At 43.4% G+C, this 23857-nt stretch overlaps 4 protein-coding genes across 7 annotated transcripts; 1 reads left to right on the top strand and 3 right to left on the bottom strand.

Annotated features, from left to right (window-relative positions):
• Positions 1 to 498: 498 nt before the first annotated feature.
• LOC307070859 (lysozyme g-like) lies at positions 499 to 3374 on the bottom strand. 4 transcript variants are annotated; one of them, XM_079729541.1, is made up of 6 exons: positions 3351 to 3374; positions 2810 to 2952; positions 2009 to 2086; positions 1675 to 1883; positions 1363 to 1501; positions 499 to 964 (listed from the first exon to the last, which is right to left on the bottom strand). In XM_079729541.1, the coding sequence occupies exons 2-6, from the start codon at positions 2901 to 2903 to the stop codon at positions 831 to 833; spliced, it is 654 nt and encodes a 217-aa protein (XP_079585667.1). In that variant the 5' UTR covers positions 2904 to 2952; positions 3351 to 3374; the 3' UTR covers positions 499 to 830. The 4 variants fall into 4 exon arrangements, with proteins under 4 accessions (XP_079585667.1, XP_079585668.1, XP_079585666.1 ...); XM_079729542.1 differs by lacking the exon at positions 3351 to 3374 and adding an exon at positions 3211 to 3234; XM_079729540.1 differs by lacking the exon at positions 3351 to 3374 and having other exon boundaries at positions 2810 to 3151.
• Positions 3375 to 13382: 10008 nt separating this feature from the next.
• On the bottom strand, positions 13383 to 18537 carry chic2 (cysteine-rich hydrophobic domain 2). The gene is made up of 6 exons (XM_079729105.1): positions 18275 to 18537; positions 17759 to 17813; positions 17253 to 17408; positions 16330 to 16386; positions 16011 to 16070; positions 13383 to 15744 (listed from the first exon to the last, which is right to left on the bottom strand). Exons 1-6 carry the CDS (start codon positions 18403 to 18405, stop codon positions 15694 to 15696), a joined length of 510 nt encoding a protein of 169 aa, XP_079585231.1. The 5' UTR covers positions 18406 to 18537; the 3' UTR covers positions 13383 to 15693.
• A 138-nt stretch (positions 18538 to 18675) lies between these two features.
• Positions 18676 to 19865, top strand: rhbdd2 (rhomboid domain containing 2). Its single transcript, XM_079729478.1, has one exon. The coding sequence runs from the start codon at positions 18898 to 18900 to the stop codon at positions 19852 to 19854; it is 957 nt and encodes a 318-aa protein (XP_079585604.1). The 5' UTR covers positions 18676 to 18897; the 3' UTR covers positions 19855 to 19865.
• Positions 19866 to 20142: 277 nt separating this feature from the next.
• Positions 20143 to 22553, bottom strand: LOC307070817 (OCIA domain-containing protein 1). The gene is made up of 8 exons (XM_079729479.1): positions 22389 to 22553; positions 22111 to 22195; positions 21950 to 22003; positions 21753 to 21800; positions 21533 to 21659; positions 21238 to 21416; positions 20765 to 20944; positions 20143 to 20274 (listed from the first exon to the last, which is right to left on the bottom strand). The coding sequence occupies exons 1-8, from the start codon at positions 22437 to 22439 to the stop codon at positions 20237 to 20239; spliced, it is 762 nt and encodes a 253-aa protein (XP_079585605.1). The 5' UTR covers positions 22440 to 22553; the 3' UTR covers positions 20143 to 20236.
• Positions 22554 to 23857: the final 1304 nt, after the last annotated feature.

Here is a 23857-nt window from a genome sequence, read left to right as displayed (position 1 = left end):
GCAATGATGTAACTAACAATTATATAATGTTGCGGTTCTTTCGTTCCAACGTCATAGATGGATTGTCACTTTTCACTAGACATTCATGTTTTTGTCACCCACCAACTCATGTTTTTGTACAACAACTAATACAGTATTTCTGACAAAATGTGGATAAATTAGTATACATCCTGTATCATAAAAGGGGAAGGGTTTGCATCATGACCCCACGGACTTCAGTGGGGGTTTCATTGAGTCTGTGCACGGCACCTTCTCAACGAGCAGGTGTGCGCCTGCAGCCAGAGGGGGCGCCAATATACCAATTCCCCACACAACGTTATGTACTTCATTGAAAACCACTTCGCGGCGCTTTTTTATTTTTTACTACTCATGGCGCCGCCCCTTGTGATTTGGCGCCCCCCACAAATATGTTAAGTGTGGAAACAGGTGAGGAAGTCCTCCCCCCACCCTGTAATGTACTCTCGATATAAAAGCCATAACCACCACGTTTTTGGAGCTTTCCGTGTATTAAGGAAGCACATACATTTTTATTTAAAACAATGGTACATCAATTACAACACATTGGATACGAATGAAATCCATCGGTTTGTATATAAGTCACACATTGTACTTTAATGTATTATGCCTACTGATATTTTTACATATTTTTGAAAAGCCATCTTGCCAACAATTAAAAATTGCACTTTATGAAGATATTGAGTGAATTAAAAAAGGCAAGCCATATTTTTTGACTATATAGCGACTACATAAACAATCATATTTAATGATAAGATGATAATTATCATTTGTTATTTAATGCAGAACATTTGGGCTGCCCAAGAGGGATTTCTCTAAAACCCGTTTTGATTGTACCACTGGGCTCTGGCAACCACATCATTGGAGTAGTCTTTTCCTGTGGTGCGGGAGTCCACACTCTCATAAGATTCGACTCTACCGACTCCAGTGTTGTAGGCTGCGATCCCTCCTGTAGTCAAACATAAGGACAGTGACAGTGTTTAGCCAGAATGTAGATTAGAGGCACTGCTCATTAAATTAGACCGATCACCGGCATATTTTTGACCAATCAGGACTCTCTTCCGTGGTTGGTTTGGGGAATCTATCTTGCCTTTCAATCACAAGTGTTTGAATCTAACACTTCCCAGTGGCGCGCAAAATTTGGGATGGAGGAAAAAGCGAGTTTTTTTTTTTCGGTTATTTAATTTTAAAATAATTATCTCTTCTCTTCTCTGCTCTCTCTCTTTATAACTCTTCAATTTACTGCAGCTTTAACCACAATTCTCAAAACATCAAATAGTGCAGGTTTTCTCTGGTCAGAAGAGGAACTTAGAATGGGAACTAATAATAATAATAATTGAGACAAACCCTTCAGCTTCCGTTCTGTGCTCCAGGTGGGGAACTTCTTCTGGATCAGTTGAATGAAATTAACCAGGATCCCAGTGGCTTGGTCCAGGTGCTCCTCACTGTTCCAAGCTCCTCTCGGTGTGTGGTATCTCTTATCAACCTATATAGGAGTGTATCTTTTATCATTTATTTATTCCAACAAAATAAAAAAAGATTTGCCATTGGGCGTCCTGTCCATTCTCAGACTAAAGGGTTTATGCTTAAATTCATAGAACTTGACATGTTTGCTATAATGCTGGGGCAGCCAGCATTATACAAATGTAGCCCTATTACCTGCATCAGTCCAAAGCCATTATAATTGTCCCCCCAACCAGGGGGGGTAGTGTTGAAGATGACGTTCCCGGCACGAGACTCTCTGGAGATGATGGCAGCGATAACAGCTGGGTCAACATCATGCTTTTCCGCCACATTGTTAATGAAGGACTTGTATTCTTTCATTCTCCCAACATCGGTGTGAGCCATTGTATGCGATGCCCTTACACCTTTAGGACAGATAATATGTTTACAGTACTGTCTTCTCACTTTAAATGGGCAATACAACGTTCACGACATGACTCTCTCTTCGGTAAAATTAATGGCTTCATCTGGTTGACCAGCAGCACCCTACCGTCGTATTCCAGTTTATCCTGTCGCGAAGTTTTGCTGGACGCTCCGGACGTTTCTACCTTCGTGATGTCTCCGTACCCTAGACAGGAAGTTGATGACATTATTAATGACATTATGAACTTATCAATCATTCGCTCGAATCAAGTTCATCTCAATAATTATTTACTAATGTCTAATGGTGTAATGTCTGAGCCTGTTAAGACAATAAAAATAATCTTCCGATAGTTTTTCTGAAAGAAAAGAGCATATTAGATGTCTGACCCATTTTAACTTTAGAATTCCTTGCTGTAGAAGTTGAGATTTATTGGTTGTCGCCGCTTCCTTTTCTCGTCTACGACGATTACAGAAATGTAGTTGTATTGTATTTATAATCACAGCCTACTGTCACGCTCAGAGGGCGTGGCGACGGCCCACGGCCTCCCAAGCGTGTACTGCCTCGGTTTTTTTTTCCGGTAGACCTACAACACTTGATCAGTGTAAAGACTGAGTTAAGACATTCTTTATTTTCTTAACCTTTCTTTAATCAGGTTTTTCGCATGAGATCAAATAAGTATTTTAAAAGGGAGAGCTGACTACTAGGTCAATAATGAATCAAGTAGGCTAATATTGAATCGAGGTAGGCTATGGTAAAAAACTAAAAACTAAAAAACTAGTAACACTTTACAATAAGGGGACAATAATTATTTACCATGATTGAATGCCGTCATATGGACTAGACAATATGTATTAATTATGTATTAATGCATATTACTGCATTACGTATTGTAAACTGAGTATTCTACAGGTGTTTCCAAATTCTTACCTGCATAATGAATTCCTGAACAGAAATTGAGTGAAGTAAGTAGAAATATCCCCGAGAATATCTTGGAGATTGGCTTGAACTCTTTAATTCCCATGATGTGGTATTATTCGGAAGCAGCTTTGCCTGGATGCTCTGCTGACCAACTGCGTGTGATCAAACTTGTTCTTAATGTTCCAACCTCTGCCTTTATAGACCGAATGTGTGTCTGTTTCTTCCTGGGTATTTCTTCTATTTCAGCAACTAGAGCGTTGCTTTAGCAGGCTTCCCGTTTTTACATCAGAACTTCCCCAAAGTTATCTATTTTTCTAATGTCAGTCAAAACAACCGGCGACAAAAGTTGCATAGGCACAGGAAAACCTCTTAACAATTAAAGTTAAATTCTTGCCTTAAAAACGATTTACCTGTTCATATTTCTGAGGTGTAATGTTGTCATGCACCCACACAGTGCTGGTTCTACGTTGAATGCATTATTATTAGTTTGTTACTATTAGCATATACGTTTAGATTAAAAAAGCTGATCAAGACCAACAAACATTGTAACCTCCATAAAGCGTCGAGACGACCTCGCTCGGGGGTTGATCAGTTGGGCAATGGGAATATCCCAAAGTGTGTTGTCTTCGAACCAACCGATGTAATTTAAACGGGCATACAATCGACGATCATGGGGTCGACAGGTCCTCAATTTCCGGGATTGTTCGGCACACTCATAATATTGTCTATCGACGAGCCCAAAGTGAGCTTTTTACAGGATAACATAAACTACATCTGCAAATTAATTGTATTATTACATTAGTCATAGGTAGGCTATTTTTTATTTTTAGTAAAACTAAAAACATCATCTTCAAGTTCTTCAAGTTCTTATGCAACACAAATCTATCGGATTGTAATGCATTGTTAAAACACAGCAGGCCTACGCCATCGCCTAATGTAAAGATGAAAGGGTCAAAGCAAATAAAGCAAAGCAAAAAAACTGAACAGCTACAGATGACCCAATTTTTTTTTTCTGATTAAACTGTTTAAACAAGTCGTAGACACTGAGACATTCAAACAACATGAGACGCAGACCGCAGTCTGGGCGCGCCGAAGGAGGTGCCGCACGTCGCTACTCGTTGCTGTCCATGTGGGTCAAATATACGCTTTGTTATAACGTGACCTCCATTTTACATCTTGCAAGGCACCACCAAATATTTAGTTACCTGACTAAATATTTGGCGGTGCCTTGTTTTACTATACAACTGAATTACATATTGGCCATTTGTCCACATAACCAGTGCCGCACGTACTCGTTGCGGACCGTCTCTTCACTGCTCCTAAAAAGGCACATTGCAGGCATCAAAAGCAAGTTGTTGTCGCTTAAAAAAGAAGAGGTTTACTTTGACTGGGAAACTATGGAAGCATATATGTAGCAAAATTCAAATGGCAATGCAATTTGCAATTCAATAAGTCATTACATTATGCAATTTAATAATGTAATTTGTAAATACTGTGGCGACTCCTCCGGGGTCGCGCAGGGGATCCTGGGAATTGGGGTTGTCGGTTGACGAAAGGGGCTTTTGTCAACTTGTTTTGTTGTTCGGTTTAGTGGGGTTAACGGGTTTGGGTTTTTTATTGATTGTGTGTTAATTGTGTGTTGTTCCATTTGTCAAGAATTGCTCCTGAGGCGTTTATCGTGGAAAGGCTTTTACTTCGAACTCCTTGCGGTACATACATCCAGTGTATCTGGTGGCATTCCTATCGCTGCTGTCTTAACGTATATGCCACAGTATATGCGCAGGCACATTTAAATTACCGTACATGACATCTCCCCCTTTAAAGTGGGTTATTTATGAACACAAATCTCTTTACGTTTTATGTAAATCAGACAAACAAATAAACTTTCTTGTTGTGAACATAAATCAGCATCGCCAACATTAATGCCATTTCAGTACAACTTCGTCTTTTATATATTTTTTTTTACATCTCACTTTTCCCCCTTTTATTTAATGTGTGTACCCCCCCCCAAAGGCCATATGTTCAATCTACAGATCAAGCCTATTGGTCGGTTTGCACACCCGTCCAGATCTGGTCACAGTCTGACCGGGCATAGGGCTTGCAGGTGTAGCCATACTCTGACTGCTGGGAACAGTCTCTAACGTGTCAGAGTGTGTGTCTGTCCCTGTGTTCTCGCTGGTTGCTGATGATGAAGACTGGGGAACCGGTTCAGGTTGAAGGTGGCGACGGTTTCACCGAAGCTCAGCTCCCTGCTGCATCTTGATGATGTAAGATCTTGGAGTAATGCTTTCACTTGAGATCACCGCTGGCGGTGACCATGATTTCTCATGGTCCAACTTGGACCTAACCGCATCACCTGGCTGCAGGACAGGTAAGAGGCGGGCTCCGTGGCGGCGATTGTAGTAATAGGCCTGTCTAGCCTTCTCTTGCTCATCCCTCTCCTTCACCGCTGCTCTGCTGGGCCACTCAGGTTGAAGATTCTTCTCCAATGTAGGGAGTGCTGTTCTAATCTTCCTTCCCATTAACAGCTCTGCAGGGCTGTAGCCGGTGGAGGAGCACGGGGTGGACCTGTAAATCATCAGGGCCATCACTGGATCTTCTTGTTTGAGGATCTTCTTGGCCGTTTGGACGGCTCTTTCTGCATGCCCATTTCCCTGCGGATGATGGGGGCTGGACGTGCAGTGTCTGAAGTCAAGCTGTTTCGCAAACTCCTGAAACTCAGAGCTAGAAAACTGCGGCCCATTATCAGACACCACCTCGTCTGGAACACCAAACCTGGCGAAGATGGCCTTCAACTTCAGTATGACCTGTGTACTGGTTGTGGAGGGCATGTGCAGTATTTCTATAAATCTGGAGTAATAGTCTGAGATAATCAGGTAGTTTTGGTGATTGTACTCACATAGATCCATCGCAATTCTCTTCCACGGACGATCTGGAAGTGGTGTAGCGATGAGAGGTTCTTTTTGTTGTGTTCTCTTCAGTTCATGGCACACCTGGCATGATGTAACAAGGCTGCTTATCTCTGTAGAGAGCCCGGGCCACCACACTGATGAGCACGCCCTCTCCCTACATTTAGCCAGGCCTTGGTGGCCTTCGTGGATTTTCTGGAGAATCTCTTTTCTCGGCTGTGGCACGACGATCCTGCATCCTCTGAGGACAAGGCCATTGTGCTCTGACAGCTCTGCTTTGACCTGAACGTATTCTCTTATACTCACAGGCACTTTGCTGATGTGTTCTGGCCATCCAGCGTGTATGAACTTGATGACTGACTGCAGATTGGCATCCGATGCAGTTGCCATTTTGATCATATCCATTTTGCTTTGGCTAGCCGGGATTCCCCCCACTACACCAGCAACATAGCATGCCACATCGCTCTGAGTGTCCAGCTCAGCACACGTGCTGGACAGCGGACTACGCGACAGGGTGTCGGCGACTACCAGAGTTTTCCCAGGAGCGTACTCTGCCATGGGGTTGAATCTCATTAGCCTCATGAAAAGACGCTGACACCGCAATGGTACGTTGTCCAGGCTACGGCTGTTGATGAGCGGCACTAGTGGCTTGTGGTCCGTTTCCATAGCTGCTGGCGTCAGCAGACACAGACGTAGGCTTACCCACGTCATAGTAAGCAAGAGCTGGCGCCGTCGTCAGTAGCTCTTTGGTTTGGTCGAAAGCAGCTTGTTGTGCGTGACCCCAAGTCCACATGTTCTTGTTTTTCAGGAGCTCATACAGCGGCTGTCCCACCGTGGACAGGTTGGGGATGTATCTTCCCAGATAATTCACCATTCCCAAAATCCTTTTCAGCTCCTGTACGTTTGCTGGTGGTGGTAGCTGCTGTATAGCTTCGACTTTGCCCGGATCAGGCCGTATTCCATCCTTGTCGATGATGTGCCCTAGGAACCGCAGCTGGCTCTGCCTAATGGAGCACTTTTCTCAGTTGAGCTTCAATCCAGCCGTCTCAATGCGCTGCATGGCTTTCTCTAACCGCTGGTCATGTTCGTTCACTGTGGCGCCATAGACGAGCACGTCGTCCATAAATATCTCTACCCCTTCTAGCCCCTGCATTGTCTCCATCATCTTTCTCTGGAAAATTTCCGGAGCGCTCGTTATTCCGAAAGGGAGCCTCTTGAAGTGAAATCTGCCAAACGGCGCGATAAAGGTAGTGAGCTTGCAAATGTCTGGATGCAGTGGAATCTGGAAAAAACCACTAGCTGCATCGAGTGACGAGAAGACAGTGGCACCACTTAGTTTTGCTATAATCTCATCTGTGACAGGCAGGGTGTACTGTTCTCTCTTAACAGCCACATTCAGTCTTTTGAGATCTACACAGATGCGAGCTTTACCTGTGCTCTTCTTCAAGACTGGCACCATGGGTGCGCACCAATCAGTGGGCTGTGTCACCTTCTCAATGATGCCATTTCTCTCCATTCTCTGGAGTTCCTCTCTGACTTTTTCTAACATGGGAAGTGGCACACGCCTAGCTGTGTGGACAGCGTACGGCTGAGCATTGTCTTTCAGTTGTATTCTTACAGGTTCAGTCTTTAGTGTTCCATGCTCACCGTATGCCTGTAGGTGCTCTGTGCTGCACACCGTTTCCTCCACTCTCCTCACTAGGTTCATCTTCACAGACAGTGGCCTGCTGAGAAGATTGGTTACTGTGTGTCCACGAATAACATAAGCTGTGAGCGGGTGTCTCTTTCCTTTGTAGGCTACAGTGCTCTGGAACTGCCCTATGCACTGTAGCTCCCCACCTGGGCTATCCAATAGGATGTCTGCAGGCCCCAGTGGTGTTTTAGGTCTGAGTGAGTGATAGGTTTCCTCTCTGATGATGTTCACATCGGCCCCTGTGTCGATTTTGAATTCAACCGGAGTGGAGCCTACTAGCAGATTGACGGCCCATTGCTCTGATGACCCATCAGCGGCTTTGCTCACTGCCCCTAGGAAATACGACTGTTGCTGCTCAGTAACCTCACTCACTGCCTTCTTATTATTCCTGCACACTCTGCTCCAATGCCCAACTTTGTTGCATGTGTTGCATGTGGTTTCACGCGCAGGGCAATTTTCATCCCTGCTATGACGCACTTTCCCGCATTTTCCACATTCGCCATTTCCATTATTTCCCCCTCTTTGCTTACTGCCATATTTCACGTTCTTGTTGAACTTCTTGGACTTGTGACTAACTTCGTGCACTGCTCCTGTTGCCTCTCCTTGCATGCTAATTTGTGAAGCGACCTCCTCAGACTGCCTGACGGTTTGTACGTTTACGGCCAGTGTCAGGTCCTTCATTAGCTGAAGTTTTCGCGAGATGTCTTTGTCAAGTATTCCAACAACGATTCGGTCGCGAATATTCTCCTCCCTACTCGCACCGAAATCACAATCGTCTGAGAGTTCATACAAAGCACTGATAAAAGTCTCTGCTTTTTCTCCCGGTCTTTGCAGACGTTGGTGGAAACATGCCCGCTCATGAATCACGTTCCTTCGCGGTACAAAGTACTCATCAAACTTCGCTAGCACGACACCAAAGTTATCCTCCTCGTCTCCTTCCTCGGCAAACGTGAACGAACGAAACACATTCTCTGACTCGCTGCCCATTGCATAAATGAGGCTGCTCACCTGCACCGCGCCATCTTCCTTGTCAAGTTTGGTAGAAGTTCTGAACCTCACAAAACGCTGCTTCCAATCAGGCCACTCGGCAGGCTTGTCGAATGAAAAGTTTGTCGGGGGATTAAATTTAGCCATGACTCTCCTAGTCTTGCGCTTCTGACACCATGTCAAGAATTGCTCCTGAGGCGTTTATCGTGGAAAGGCTTTTACTTCGAACTCCTTGCGGTACATACATCCAGTGTATCTGGTGGCATTCCTATCACTGCTGTCTTAACGTATATGCCACAGTATATGCGCAGGCACATTTCAATTACCGTACATGACACCATTGTTGTGTGATGTGTGGTGTGATCGGCACCATTAGTGAGAATGTTGTGTGGGTTGGTCAGATGTGCCGTGTTTCTGATATGTTTGGGGTCGTGCAATAAAGGCAACTCTCGGGAGTCGTGCGGTGTATGGGGCACGAGAGTTGCGTAACCTGTTAACCTGGGCTCCTGTCTCGTCCTTCCCGTGCTGCTCGCCACAATACGTTATTCAAAGTGTATTTTAATATGCAAACTGACAATGAAATCCTCAATAATCAGTCAATTTTTTTGAGTTCCTTTATTGAAATTGAAAAGCTATAGCCAGTCCCTCCAGAAAAACGCGATTATGCGATCACATAATTCAACGCATAATCAGCCAAAGTCCGCATATTCATGCAGGGCCGCATTTTTTCAAATATTCCGCACTGTCACTGCATATAGTGACAATTTTAGATTTCCGCGCAAAATATGCTGGGCTTGCATGATTTTTGCAAGTCCCGCAATATCATGGCATAAAATTGCATAAATATGCCGCATATTTCATCGCATTTTTTAAGAAAACGTGCCGCATAATCAAGGATTTTTGCCCGCAACAATCACAAAAAAAACGCCACATTTTTCTGGAGGGACTGTATAGCGTCCCTGTGATTGCATTGCACTTTGCCCCGCTCCGTGTGTTGTAAAATTCAAATGACATTTCAATCCGCAAAACACTTTGCAAAAGATTTTGCAAAACGTTTTGCAAAAGATTATGCAAAAAGCAAAAGGTATCAGCCAATCGCGTCTCTGGGCGGGAACTACGTCACTTCCTCGTCAGACCAGCTGATCATCCACGACCTAGTACTTGGCACTTAATTTTCTATGCCTAGCAGTGTGCCAGGTTTGACTGGAGTGACTTATATTGTAATAACGTGAACATGGCGGAAAAGACTGCCGCGGAGCTGATGCGGGAGGCCGCTGCAGTTCTAGGGGAGCAGCGGGATGCAGGGTACGAAAGAGCGACCAACATGCCTGCACCGGAGAAGGGCATGCAAACCGCGTGTGCCACTTGTCTGCTCGTATAGGCTACTTTACTGAAATAACTAGTCAGGGGCATTATCTCCCTCGGACGATCTATAGGTATGCTTTGTTGATCTGAATAAAAGTTTTGTCTCGAGTCATACTGCCTTGCGTCACATTGATTCTCGAACTCGCTACTTTGCTTAGAGATGATCCAGAGCAAGAGACTACACCACATCAGGCGACCGAAATGATAGCGAAAGAGCGAATAACATATTTTTTGGCTGGGTTGTAGGCAGTGGAGGGAAACACAACTTTAGGTTTTGAATAATGGTGTAATGGCCTCTTCTTTTTGGAAACGAGAAATAACATGGACAGTCGGGTCACAAATGGATCCGGCTGCCCCTTCTCTTAGGAAGTCTAGTTGTGCTTTTTAGTACTACAGATGATCACGTTTCTGTGGCTCAACGGCACAATGGAATGGAATGTCAGCTTGAAATATTTCCCCCCAAAAATGGATTTCGTTCGAATCCCGTCCTTATATTATAAAAAAAATCACATTTTCCATTCATTTTGGCCATTCCACTTCCACCAATTAGACTCCAAATACGAATGAGATGGGTATGTTCTGACATTTTATTGAAACAAATCGAAGAGGCATTGCAAGGACAGCTACGAGTCTTTTCCCGATTTCCAACCATGGACCTATTCCAACGGCTGCCGTAGCCACGACAACAAGCGACGCATTCGGCTGATTGTCACCAGTTAACACGGTCACTAGTTGAACTGAAACACCGGTTTGCGCACCCTTATCCGGTGCAGGCATGTTGGTCGCTGTTTCGTACCCTGCATCCCGCTGCTCCTCTAGAGTTGCAGCGGCTTCCCGCAGCAGCTCCGCGACCGTCTTTTCCGCCATTTTCACGTTATTACTATATACGCCAAACCTGGCATAATGCTAGGCATAGAAAATAAAGTACCAAGTGTCGTGGATGATCAGCTGGTCTGACGAGGAAGTGACGTAGTTCCTGCCCAGACGCGATTGGCTGACGTTTTGCAAAATCTTTTGCAAAGCGTTTTGCAAAATCTTTTGCGGATTGAAATGTCATTTGAATTTTGCAACACACGGAGCGTGGCGAAGTGCAATGCAATCACGGGGACGCTATAGCTTTTCAATTTGAATAAAGGAACTCAAAAAATTTGACAAAATGTTATTCTATTTTTATTGTTATAACTTTTGCAAATTTTATTGAGGATTTCATTGTCACTTTGCATATTAAAATACACTTTGAATAACGTATTTACAAATTACATTATTAAATTGCATAATGAATTGTCAATTGCATAATGTAATGACTTATTGAATTGCAAATTGCAAATTGCATTGCCATTTGAATTTTGCTACATATATGCTTCCATACATATATGCTTCCATAGGAAACCCATGAAGTGCATAATAATGGTAACGTTTATGAGCAGAACAGTGTTTAATGAGAGAAAGGTCTATCTCATTGGTGTGTGATAGGGATTGCAGATAGTTTGTTCATTACCTTGACAAAATATTACAAACAGACTTTTGATGTTTCACTCTGGAATATGGATTAAAATGGATTTCATTTTTTTACATATATATCTTTTCGGTATTTTGACGTTTTGAGTAAGAAAGGAATAGGATGGTAACGCCGGATAGACACCCCTTGGAGCTGGGGTATAATGTCATGCAAGCTTTGCTAAAAGTCACAAAATTAATATCTGTAATTCAGTACTTCCTTGGGATGCAAATATAATGCTATGATCTTCTGTTATCATATACAAACGTTTGTTAAACCTTTGTTGAACATTACTTACTTTGTGTGGATCTTTCAGGTACTACAGCTGCCCAGAGAAGGCGTATGGATGACCACACCCTGGACAAACCCACACCCACAGACACCAAACACACACAAATATCCTGTCTGCTCCTGCTTCTCTGTTGTTGTGGAACCACACACACTTACTTTGAGACAAGGTTATACAAGTGTTTTGTAATATGGCAACGTTCAAGCCATCTATTTATCACTTACACACATTCCAGTGCTTCAACCCATCTGCAAAAAGAATGAAGCAAACAATTAGAGGCCTCACAGTGAAGGGTCTAGTGGGCCACTAAGGCCTCAGTGAAGGGTCTAGTGGTCTACTAGGGCCTCAGTGAAGGGTCAAGTGGGCCACTAAGGCCTCAGTGAAGGGTCTAGTGGGCCACGAAGGCCTCAGTGAAGGTCTAGTGGGCCACTAAGGCCTCACAGTGAAGGGTCTAGTGGGCCACTAAGGCCTCAATGAAGGTCTAGTGGGCCACTAAGGCCTCACAGTGAAGGGTCTAGTGGGCCACTAAGGCCTCAGTGAAGGGTCTAGTGGGCTACTAAGGCCTCAGTGAAGGGTCTAGTGGGCCACTAAGGCCTCACAGTGAAGGGTCTAGTGGGCCAATAAGGCCTCAGTGAAGGGTCTAGTGGGCCACTCAGGCCTTAGTGAAGGGTCTAGTGGGCCACTAAGGCCTCACAGTGAAGGGTCTAGTGGGCCACTAAGGCCTCAGTGAAGGGTCTAGTGGGCTACTAAGGCCTCAGTGATGGGTCTAGTGGGCTACTAAGGCCTCAGTGAAGGGTCTAGTGGGCCACTAAGGCCTCACAGTGAAGGGTCTAGTGGGCAACTAAGGCCTCAGTGAAGGGTCTAGTGGGCCACTAAGGCCTCAGTGAAGGGTCTAGTCTTTGGCCTGGAAGATTTTGGGGTAGATCCCATACGAGCCCCCTTTATGTTATGGCTGGCCTCGGGGGACCAGCCAGTAACATTGATATTGATATCGCTTTGACAAATATAGCCATCTGAACAGGTTTTGACACAGAAGACCAGTGAGTTATTACATTTAACTAAACAAGCTTAACTTAGGAGAAGAAAAACTCCCATGAACAGGGAGAGGCCACCAAGGCGTGGTCCGCTACAGATATTTACACCTAACCGCCATTATGCAAGTCAATCGGCAGGGATCACACCCACACATTAAACCCACCAATTAACTAATCCATTGAACTCAAACACAACAACAGGCTAGCACATGAGGCAACTTGACCACTGGGAGGGACATTAAAAAAAAACAACCGTCAACTATGACAGTGCACAGTGATTCACAGGCTGCCACACACAGCACTCCCATGTCAGTAACTGCATAATGATTATGTAAACCATCCCTTCCCCTTCATATACCTTGGTTTAGTGATGCACACTCAATCACTGTTCTGTATGAAATAAGGATGCAGGTATCAGTGGGACCCACAGCAGCACAGCAATCATCAAGGATCTTCCTTATCATCGTTTTAATTGCCATGAGTCGTGATTTGAGTATATTGGTAAATGCTTGACCTTTGTAGGTCCCTGAATTGTTTCAGTCCTTTGATTTGTGTAAATGCTGGAAAAAAGGTTGGACACATTGTTTTTGTTTTTTCTCAATCTCCAATAAAAAACATACAAACATTTGCATAAAGCAAGCATATTTTAGATTTTGAGAGTATTAAAAACTTGAAGTGCATTTTGAACATAACTTTGCGATTAACTACAGACAATAATGCGATTTTAATTGATTAAAAACCTAGAAACTATAGAACAAATGTTGTTCACAAAGGATGTGATGGTGGAGAGGAGGAACTAGCATGGTCTTGTTTATGGGTAGTTTATTACTGTACATAAACTTTGTGTCATACATACATATATTACACGTCTCCCATGAACACACGCACACGCAAAGTCTCGGTCAGAACACTATGGATTATATAAAACTGACTCACATAATGGACAGGGTTCAATCACTATCTCGGATGCACTGATACCTTTTGTGCACACACACACACGCACGCACACAGACACACACGTAGCTTTACATCTTGATTCATGGAGAACATCAGAACTAAGTGTGAACGGAGAGTGATTAGTGACAAGGCAACCCAGTGACCATTCAGTCTGCTCAGACTTTGAGAAACACAAACCAGGGCAACAACAAAATAATAAAAGAAAAGCCTGGTTCACATTGGAATATGTTTTTTAGTCATTTTTTGCTGTTAATGGCATCAAAAAGGCAAGAACTTGTTTGTTACCGGGCATATTTCAACGTAAAACTAACTTTTTTTACAGTGAGTTATTAAGTCTATAATTCAGGTAATGTATCTATGACACTTACAAAAAAATTATTTCTTTACTTTGAATGGGTTAGAACTTATCCTTTTTATGCATCCATCTATAAAGATAGATATTAAAAAACGACACGTATAGTTAGATGAAACAAAAACGCCCTGAGTGCGACCCATACAATCACTACAGCCGAGTGACCGGAGGCCCATGACCAGAGGTCAAACCGGAGCGGGGAGCTGAAGGGCAGATCATGACCACAGTATTACTTGTGCAGACGGCAGCAACGCCTGTGGATGGAATCTATGACGTTTACTCAGATTCTTGATTGTGCTGTGGCATCCACGCAGGTGAAGACTTAACTAAACATTAACAGTAACTTAAAAAAATAACACTTTCTAAAATGTAATACATCCAACGACCCCCCGGTCCCATACATACACGCACGCACAGCAGGCGAGGATGCCTGAGAAAAGGGAGGAGAGAATCATTGTGCAGGTTGTGTTGCCATGACCTCAAAGACCGCCGATACAAAATGCTTTGTACTGCAGTCGATGGAGGCCAAGTAAGCGATTACAAACGCAGAGACTCTTTCATGTGCACATTGAGATTAAGTATCACAAAATTAAACTCACGAGATCGTTGAGGACTAACCTACATGTTGAGGACAGAAACCCTACTAGGCAGAATCAAGACAAGTTCTACAGGTTTTATTGTCTTCTAAGATTTATCCTGCGCACACACCACACCCACACACAATATGCATCCTAACCCATACGCGATCCACACCTCACCAGACAGATGCACACCCCTGCCCTCAGGTGCGCGTCAGGGGAGGTTACTATAAAAGGTACAGAAAAACAAAAAAACAATGTTCTGGTCCCGCATCCCGAAAGGATCCATTGACCTCATGTTGTGTTGCCGCTGCTTCATAGCAACGGTTGTTAGGCAGCAAGTGATGACAGCATCACTCGGCGAAACAGGGACAGCGTTGAAAAGAAAACCAAAACATTTCATTGTCTCGGAAGAATACCATCGGTCTTTCGCCCCCTTCAGGGGGAGTGCGGTCGATACGTTGTGATTGTCACTAGGGTTAGGCTGACTCGTCCTCCAATGCACAGGGGGAAGGGATGGGGGGCTCGGGCCAGTGGATTAGAGGAAGTAGGAGGCTATTGGGCTCAAGTTGGGGCTGTCGACCGTAAGCTATGCAGCTAGCTAGTGGAGTTCACTACCGTAAAGTACATTTAAAAAGGGAGGCCTTTGTCGCATGGGCCGACTTTGTTCCTTTTAGCTTGCGTCGGGCGTTGACCAGGAGGATCTGCAGATGGGGTGGGGTTAGCCCGGGAAATTCTGCTCTGTGATGATATCATGTGTTGTTATTGTTCTGTTAGATGAAGTTGAGTTGTTGGCATAATGAACAAAAACAGATTCTGGACAGACCTCCCCGCCCCATCATCATCAAATTCTGATTGTGTCTTGCAGGAGGGGAGGGGGAGATGACAAGGTTCCGGTTTCTGAGTTCCAACCCGCCGGTCCATCGGTGCCTCCCTGCTCCCTGGACGGAGAACCGCACCGTGCAGTTGAACTGGGCCAGACACGGTTCCTCCAGAACAGTCAAAAATAGCTTAGAAGATAGGCTTGTCAGATTTGTAAACAACTTAAGAAGGTGTCCGTGAGGGTGGCTATAAAGAGTAGAAAGGGAGAGTAGGTGACACCCTGTAAACATAAAATGTGGGTGGCCTTTGGGGAAGGTTTTTTCATCAGGAAGCACAGGGTGCCACTGTGGTTCTGTGAAGGCGCTGGGCTGACGAGATGGGGGGGTGGGGGGTGTGGGCTCAACAACAACTAGTCTGGTCTGAAGATCGGTATCTTGGGCAAGAACTCTATTAGGATGACCTGGGGATGCAAAGAGAAATAGCTGTCAGATATTGTGCGGAATGGATGATACTAAGGCTTGTGGCCAGAGAAGAAATGTGTTCTATTAGCATGAATGGGCTCAACAACATAAAGAGATGGACACACCACATATTATAGCACATCCATTTGGGTTTGTCATCGCATAGCAAACAAACGATTGAACATACACGCACACGAGGTGCTGTTGCATGCAGGACAGTGAAGCACACTGGTCTTCATGATGACCAAACCAAAGAAATACTTACATACTCCATCATGTTGTTGCTTTCACACTTTCTTTTACTCAGCCTCCAATGCAAACATAGCTGAGTGATACAGAGACACAGAGAGAGAGAGCAGATGGAAAGATTAGGGATATGCTGCAAAGCTTTATCGTCTGGTTTTCTGTAGACACTTCAAGACTAGGATTTCATTTGTCTTTGAGTAAAATGTCAATTCAAGGTCAATATGTGCTAACAATATGTTTTATGTCCTTTGATACCACAAGACATCAGGCAGTTTATATCCTGTGGCATCATTCGGGAGATTATGACCTGTAGTTGATCCACAGACCCATTAACTTACTTTGTGGTAAAGTCTGCCGTTTTCCCACTCCAGTAGCTTCTCTATGGATCTCCGTGTCTAAGATAGGGGACACAATCACAGATTAAAAAAAAGAACGCACTTTGTTACGAGATTATTTTCTTTTATTTACTATGTTTAGTTTAACCTCGATCATGCAATGAGATTAAGCTAAACCATCATATCTTTGTAGAGTCACAGGATATTTTGTCCATATAAATGCGAGGCATGTCAAAGGACGGAATACGATCCCACTGGTGTAATGCTTATTTGCCAGATACCAGACGAACATAAACATTGGAAAAGACAATCAGAGACAGATCAAGAGCCATACACGTACAGTGTATCTACAGATTTCAGACAGTTTGATTTAAAAATCTATGAATACAGTTTTATTACCACTTAGGCCAGAATAATTTATCCCAATGTCATAGCATATGGGTAAATTACAGTCATCCACCTAGAAGGATATTACATGTTACTGTATTGTCTTTGCTATAATACAGGGCTTAAAACTGTGACCAAATTGGTCGTAAATCCCAAACCATTAATTTGGGAAATGTATTCATGCACTAAATATAGGTATTTTACATTGCAACGTCACAGCGCAATGACCGCCGCCATTTTGGGAGCATAGGAGCATTATGTTGGTAGCGTTGACCTTTGTTTAGTAATTAATCATGAAATTATGGAATGATTATATGAAAAGTGTATGTGTGTGAGTGTGTAGGTGTAAGTGTCCAAGTGTTTAAGTGTGCGTGCATGTATGTCGAGTGTGTGCGTATATTTATGTGTGTATGTGTATGTATGTCGGTATGTATGCATATGAATGTGGTGAGCCTGGCGTGGTCATGTGTGCATGCGTATGATTGTATATGTGTGTGTAAAAATGTGTGTGTGTATGAATGGATGTGTGTGTGTCTGACCCGCTTGCTGAGGCAGATAACCGGCCACAGACTGAAGCCCAGGGTGCAGCAGCAGCAAAGGCAGCCACAGAGCAGCCAGCGCACGTTCACAGGGAGGGTCTTCCTAAGGCAGCCATTCACACGGTTGATGCTGGCCTTGAACTCCTCGGGGGCCACCTGACAACACAGGCCGCCATCCAGATCAAACGTGAACCCACACATACACACACCCACACTCCAATTCTGCCATTGTAGGCGTAGAGATGATATTCACAAGTCTTTGGGGTTGTATATATTTGCTGTTTGGTATCAGAATACTACAGATATATTTATTATAGATGAATGTGCTGTAGGATAGATAGTTCACTCAACCATTTAGCTGTTTAAGAAAGCAACAAACAAGAGGTCTGCTTCACATATTTTTGCCCAATATGTTTCAAACATTATAATAAAAAACAGTATATACATATATAAAATATTGGTTAGAATTTGATTACGAGTAAATTTCAATGAAACCAAACGCTCACCTTTCCTGTAAGCGCCGATGGGAATTCTGACTCGAATTTGTTGCTAAGTCCAAATCTGTCAGAAGGGGGTAAGAGGTAGGATGACGTTAAAACTTGTCCGTGGCCGGCTTTTTGAACAGATGACAACACAGGGTATGCTAGGCTAAACATACTGCAGGAAACATGATAATAGGCTGGTGGCAACAGCAAGACACAAGTGGGGGACACAACAAGACCTTTGGCCGTCTTCACAATAAAATCTCAACATATTGGACAGAAAATATAATGCCGGACAAGATAACGCGTTATCTATATTTCTAGCATAGAAGGCTAGAGTGGGCTAATGATAGCCACATTAAAAGGTAATGGGGTAGTCCTCTAAGGTAAGGAGAGCTAATGCTAACTTGTAGGCTTGTGACAGTTAGCCAGAAGCTAACATCTTCTCTGTGCCAAAGTGAAACTTAAATATAAAAGAAGTGACTACGGACACATCCTTGGGACCACTGCCTTTCCCCGCAAGCCTCGCCGGTGACTCACACAGTGACGTGGCCGGATCCTCGCACCACCACCGGGTCCGGAGCGTACTTTAGGAGCTGCTCTTCTGCGGCCCTGTCCTCGTCCTCCTCTTCTTCCTCTTCCTCATAGATCTCATCAAAGTCCTCCATCATCGCAAGACTCGGCCTCGCGCTTCCCGGTACAACTGCCGGGAGAGACACGATGCCGACTAACAGAAGAAACCGTATCGAGAAACAATTACAATAGACCAAAATATGAATCCCAGGGACGTCAGCTCACATCGTTTCGTAGGCTCCAAAACAAAACATCAACATCCGCCGCAGTACCACGCGACACCGGAAGGGGGCGAAACGTGCTGGCGTCACAGATTTAAATGAAGAACACGGTCGAAGACGTATTGTTTTCTTCCGCTTTCTGCTTGTAAATGGGTCGATCGTGTCCATCGTTTGCAGTTCAATCTATCAAGTACGTGTGAGAACACTACTTTGAAAGCAAAGCCACACAGAAATATCATTTAAATGAATATAGTCTGTTGCTTTTCAACTTCCGACTTCTGCCCGAAAGGGAAACTTTTGTGAAACATCCGTGGGAGCTTATTTACTGGATATTGTTTTTCTTACGGTAACTCAATCATAAGTCTAAAAATGATTTTACAGACTCTCAAAGATGCAACGCCTGAAGTCACAAGTGGGATACTTGTGGTGGTCTTTTTATCGTGCCTCTTATTTACCTTCAAACAATATTTAATTTTAACTGAGGCCGTCTTTAGTGTGGGTGCCAATGTTTTTCTGAATGGAGAGGTGCACAGGATCTTCCTTTACCCTTTCTATCACAGGACATCTGTCCAGCTTCTTCTTAACATTGGAGTACTGATGCTGCTCTGTGGCAGTTTCGAAAAAGGCGTGGGAACTGTTCGATTCCTGTTTTTGTTCGTAACTCTATCGACGTGCACGGGGCTGTGCTATGCCCTGCTGGATCTCTTCCTTCACGATACGACCCAGAACCCTGCTGAGGGCTTGTTGCCAATAGCTCTGGCCCTGGTTGCTGTGACCACCATGCACACTCGTATGGCCAAAGGTTTCTTCTGTGGTGTCAGCATACCTACAATGAGTCTCCCATGGGTTTTTCTCACAGTCACATTCTTATTTATTCCCCACACTGTGCTCCCCTGCAACATCATTGCCATTCTGATCGGATGGGTGTACGGTAAGGGATGGCTTTCAGTACTGGACATGTCGGAGGCCAGAGCATCAGTCTTGGAGAAGTCGGCGCCCTTCAAGTTTCTAAAGAACATTCCTTGGGTCCGTCACGTCCCCGTGTCCCCTGAGGAGCGGCGGAAGACGCTCCTTCCTGAATTCAACCCAACACCCGGGTCGTACCCGGTCCAAGCATACGCTCCGCTGTCCAGTGCCGTTGCCATGGGTACCACCGCTCCCCAGATGTACTACGAAGGGTGGCCCAATGCTCCCGTTGCCGCAGTGAATGGGTCATCTTCAACCCCTCAAGGACTCGGGTCTGAATTCCCCGGGGGACACACTACAACTCAAAGCTACAACCATAGCCATGATCACAGTACATGCCATGGCCATGGGCATCAGTAGTCACTAGCTCCAGCAGTAGCACATTGGACCTGCGCAATTATGTTGACACGCACAACACATCCAAGTCAGTGCTACACATTCTTTCTAATTAGTATTATTTTGTCTGGCTTGCTTCAGTAACATTACAGACCATATTCAAGATTATTTTATATTGCAAATGTTTTTTCTTTTTTTACCTGGATTAAATATACAATGGGTGTCCATCTTTGCTCTACAAAGTTGTTTCCAAAAATATTATTCAAGACAAAAATTGTTTACAAAATGTTTTCATTTATTAACTCACAAAGACATCAATCCAAGCTGTATTTCAGGTAACTTATGACATGTACTCTAATTTGAAATTTCGATACCAGTGCTTGACATGCATAAATTCCATACATTTTCAGTCTTCCCAGGAATCTCCATAGGCGTTCTTCTTGACTGGAAGAGAAGAAGAATTGGCTATCAAATACCAGTTATCAGTCAAAGCCAAACATATATGATAGATTCGACCCAATGGTTACCTTTCGACAATGGTAATTTCTGAATAATCAAAAGTATACTGTCAGTGTTTATACATTTTGAAAATAAATTGATCAAATTAGGAAGAAGCATTACAATTATTTAAATTTCTACCACATTTTTTTCCTCTGACCTACTGCACTTACAATCCAAGCTCATTCTGAAGCAAAAGGTCACAGATGGGACGAACAGACTTGGTGGGGGACTGAGGACTTTGTGGACAAGGCATTAATTTTGCTTGAGCTGGAAACATAATATATGTACTGGATATGTATGCTCAGTATTGGAATATGCCACTTAGTGTCCACTAAGCATGGAAAGTCCCAGTGGAAAAAACCTAACCTAGCTTTCTATCTTTTTCTTTTTTTTATCGTATTTGTCTCGATCCCTTCCGGGTGTCACAGCTCACCTGCTTTCTGTGGTGCAGACCTCTCTGGTTCCCTGACGGCTGGAGATTTGAGCTGTGCCTCAGCCTTCTGGGTCAGTGTGACCTCATAGTTCTCCCTGTTCTTGCTCCTCAGGTCTTCATAGAGGATGTTAGGCTTCCTCATGGGCTCCTCATCCCCCAGGTAAGACTGGACTGGAGCTTCTGGAGATGATTCATAGAGAAAAGGGGTGGGAAATTGCTCATGCTTTGCTTTAGGGATCAATGCATAGTACAGATTGAGTATCAGGATATGGTTGAAAGCCTCTCTATATTTGAGTATTCATTCGAGGTTAAAACGGCAGTCCGGGGTGGCCATGTTGAGAGGTAGCAGAGAGTTGCTCTATTTCCTGATGTTGACATATTATTGATAGAACAAAATGTACAGACGTACAGCCATAGCGATGGTGCATCATGAAGTTGCAAAACCTGACTGTTCCATTGGTTTGTGTGGTTACCTGGACGGTTGTAGTCCTCTGCTCTCTCCCTCTGCTCGGAGGACTCTGGGCTGTATCCATATCCCTGATCCCTGGTGCTGGAGGGCATCTGGCTTTGGCTATTGGAATCCGATTGCTGGAAATTGATCGAAAATGACTGGGCATCGGGGTCACTCATCTCGGTCTTGGGGTTCTGGGAACTGCGAGGGAAAGGACAGATGGGAGGATGCAATGACCCGGGAGTGTCTGGTGGAAAAAGAAAAACTACACGGTCAGGCAAATAATGGGCGGCTAAAGGGGTTTTAGGGCTACTCACGTTAAAGGAAAGCCAGTCCTCTTCCTGAGCGCCTCTCCAAGTGGAGAGTTGTCCAGCATTTTAAATTTCTCCTGGCAAGTCTTCATGTAGGACATCTTGCCCGCAAGGTAGCCACAAAAGCCAGCAACTAGAGGGAGACAGAATCAATCCAAGTGACTACTCCATATAATAACTCCGGGATGATATAATGTAAAGGGAAAGGCACCTGCAATTCACTTACAGGCTAGTTTGGGCAAAGATCCGAACCGTGGTGAACCGATAAGAGTTCCTTCAGAAGGGTTAAAAACAGTTGCTTGGTTATTTCTTTGTTGCTTGCTTTACTATTAAACTATACTTTTGCAATTATATGACAAATGGAGTATATTCATGTGAATTTTCCTATTTCATTGAAAGAGAAAATAATTCATATTGTTTTACCTCTGGTAATTAAGACCTGAGTCAGAGCAATACTGACAGCTGAGAAGGGCACAGCTGTAAATGGGCAAGGGAAAAAATCATTGAACACCTGGTACATGTTTATAACATTAATTGAATAAGATGTATACGTGTCACCCTCTGCGAACATCAGATCAACTTACACCTGTACCAAAAACTTTCTTGGTTGCATTCTTTAAATACTCGTTTCTCATCTTCTGTGGGAACGTAGTCCATGCCCATTGGCCCCTACATGATACAAGCAGGACCAATTTGCAAAACGTGCATGGGCTATTTGATAACATCAACACAGTAAGGCACAAGCACGTCAAAATTAAACGAAGGTTGAATAACATCAGCCAAACTCCTCAGTTTATTGCCAGAAAACATAAGCCAGAAGCTTGAATGGTTTGCTCATTATGTTACGTTATAAAATGACTACCTGTGCCCCAGGTGGACGTTCCTCCGTAAAACCAGTGGAAGTTTGTGACATGTTGGATATCTCAATGTATGTCCAAATGAAAGACTTTCAAAGCATAGGATTTCACACAAAACCCTTGAATAGTTGGTGCAATTTTAGTCCAACCAATGTCATTGTCGTAGCCCCATTAACTTGACCAGGAAGCAAATGAGTACTCTCAGTAGGACCGGTCAGATAAGACGAGAGGCGCCAGGAAACGGCCCATGTCACACATCAAAACTATAAAAAAAGAATAACAAAAAATGTATTTGTTATATTTTGATAATGAAAATGTACATAGATTTGTATCATATGTATCTTGTATTTTAGCGTTCGAAGTGCAAGTCAAACCTTTATTTTGAAATATGACATATGTTCCGGAAGTAATTAATTCTGGTGAAAAGGTTAATACATTGAACAAGAATAGCAGTTTACCAGGTACCGTTTTTTCTGTTATATACCAAAGAAAGTGCGGAACCCAGGGATGTGGCTTCAACTTTTTGATGGATATTTTATCTAATTTTAATACTTTACCCAATCATTGTTATGCTGTCTCACCGTTCCACGATGGGACATACAAGTAGTATTTTACGATGCACATATTTTGTGTCTTCATTTTTTGTGCTTTAAATCTTTTGGTCATTTTTCCCTCGATTGAAAAACGGAGAAACTGAGTTACCAGCCTTAACGTGAGCTTACCTATAACTTTGCCTAGCCCATTGACAATGCTGTGCATGGTTGTAGTGACACAATATGTAAGGTAGATGGTGCTATTACACTATCGAAGTCTTACAATAATCTATTTCCTAGTTTATCATTGTCTTTACAAAGAACGACTATTATACTATTTCAGGGTTAAGTATGTGATTAGTTCAACAAAATAATAAATTAAATAGTTCCTCAAGGTGTTTTTTTTCATTAAAAACTGCCACAAGCAGGAACACTTACCATGATATCAGATATCTAAAGTTGTTATTATTTAGTCAGTATAGAAGTACACATTATGTATTTAGCTTCCCCCAGACTAAATTATAGTGTTTATTCAAGAAATACTTCAATGTTTTTAATATATTTGTCTTTAATGTTTGAATAATGCTTGTACTTAGAAACATTTTTCTTGTTTGTATTCTCTGCACAATGTAGCCTTGTAATTAGGTTTATATTGTCATGATTTTCCTTTTTGAATAAAATGCAGTTACTTGTTTGAAAAGTACTATGTCAATAAATATTCTGTCGTGGTTATTAGCTTTGTCATCCACCTACCTTTTTATATGCTAGTAAAGTCAGCGTAAGAGTGCGAGAACAATCATAGATGAATTGAAAACATTGTTCTATAATTAGGCCTACTATTGGTCTTTAAATAGGAGAACAGGAGTTGGAGCTCCCCTTGTGATCACTCACAGATCACAGCACCCTGAAGCACGTACAGGGACATGTCTGGTCGACTGCTC

The sequence above is a fragment of the Pollachius pollachius genome (genome assembly GCF_949987615.1).
Source record: "Pollachius pollachius genome assembly, chromosome: 2".
NCBI classification, from domain to species: Eukaryota; Metazoa; Chordata; class Actinopteri; order Gadiformes; family Gadidae; genus Pollachius; species Pollachius pollachius.
Note: the sequence above shows the minus strand (reverse complement) of the source record. Positions and strands in the feature narration are given on the sequence as shown.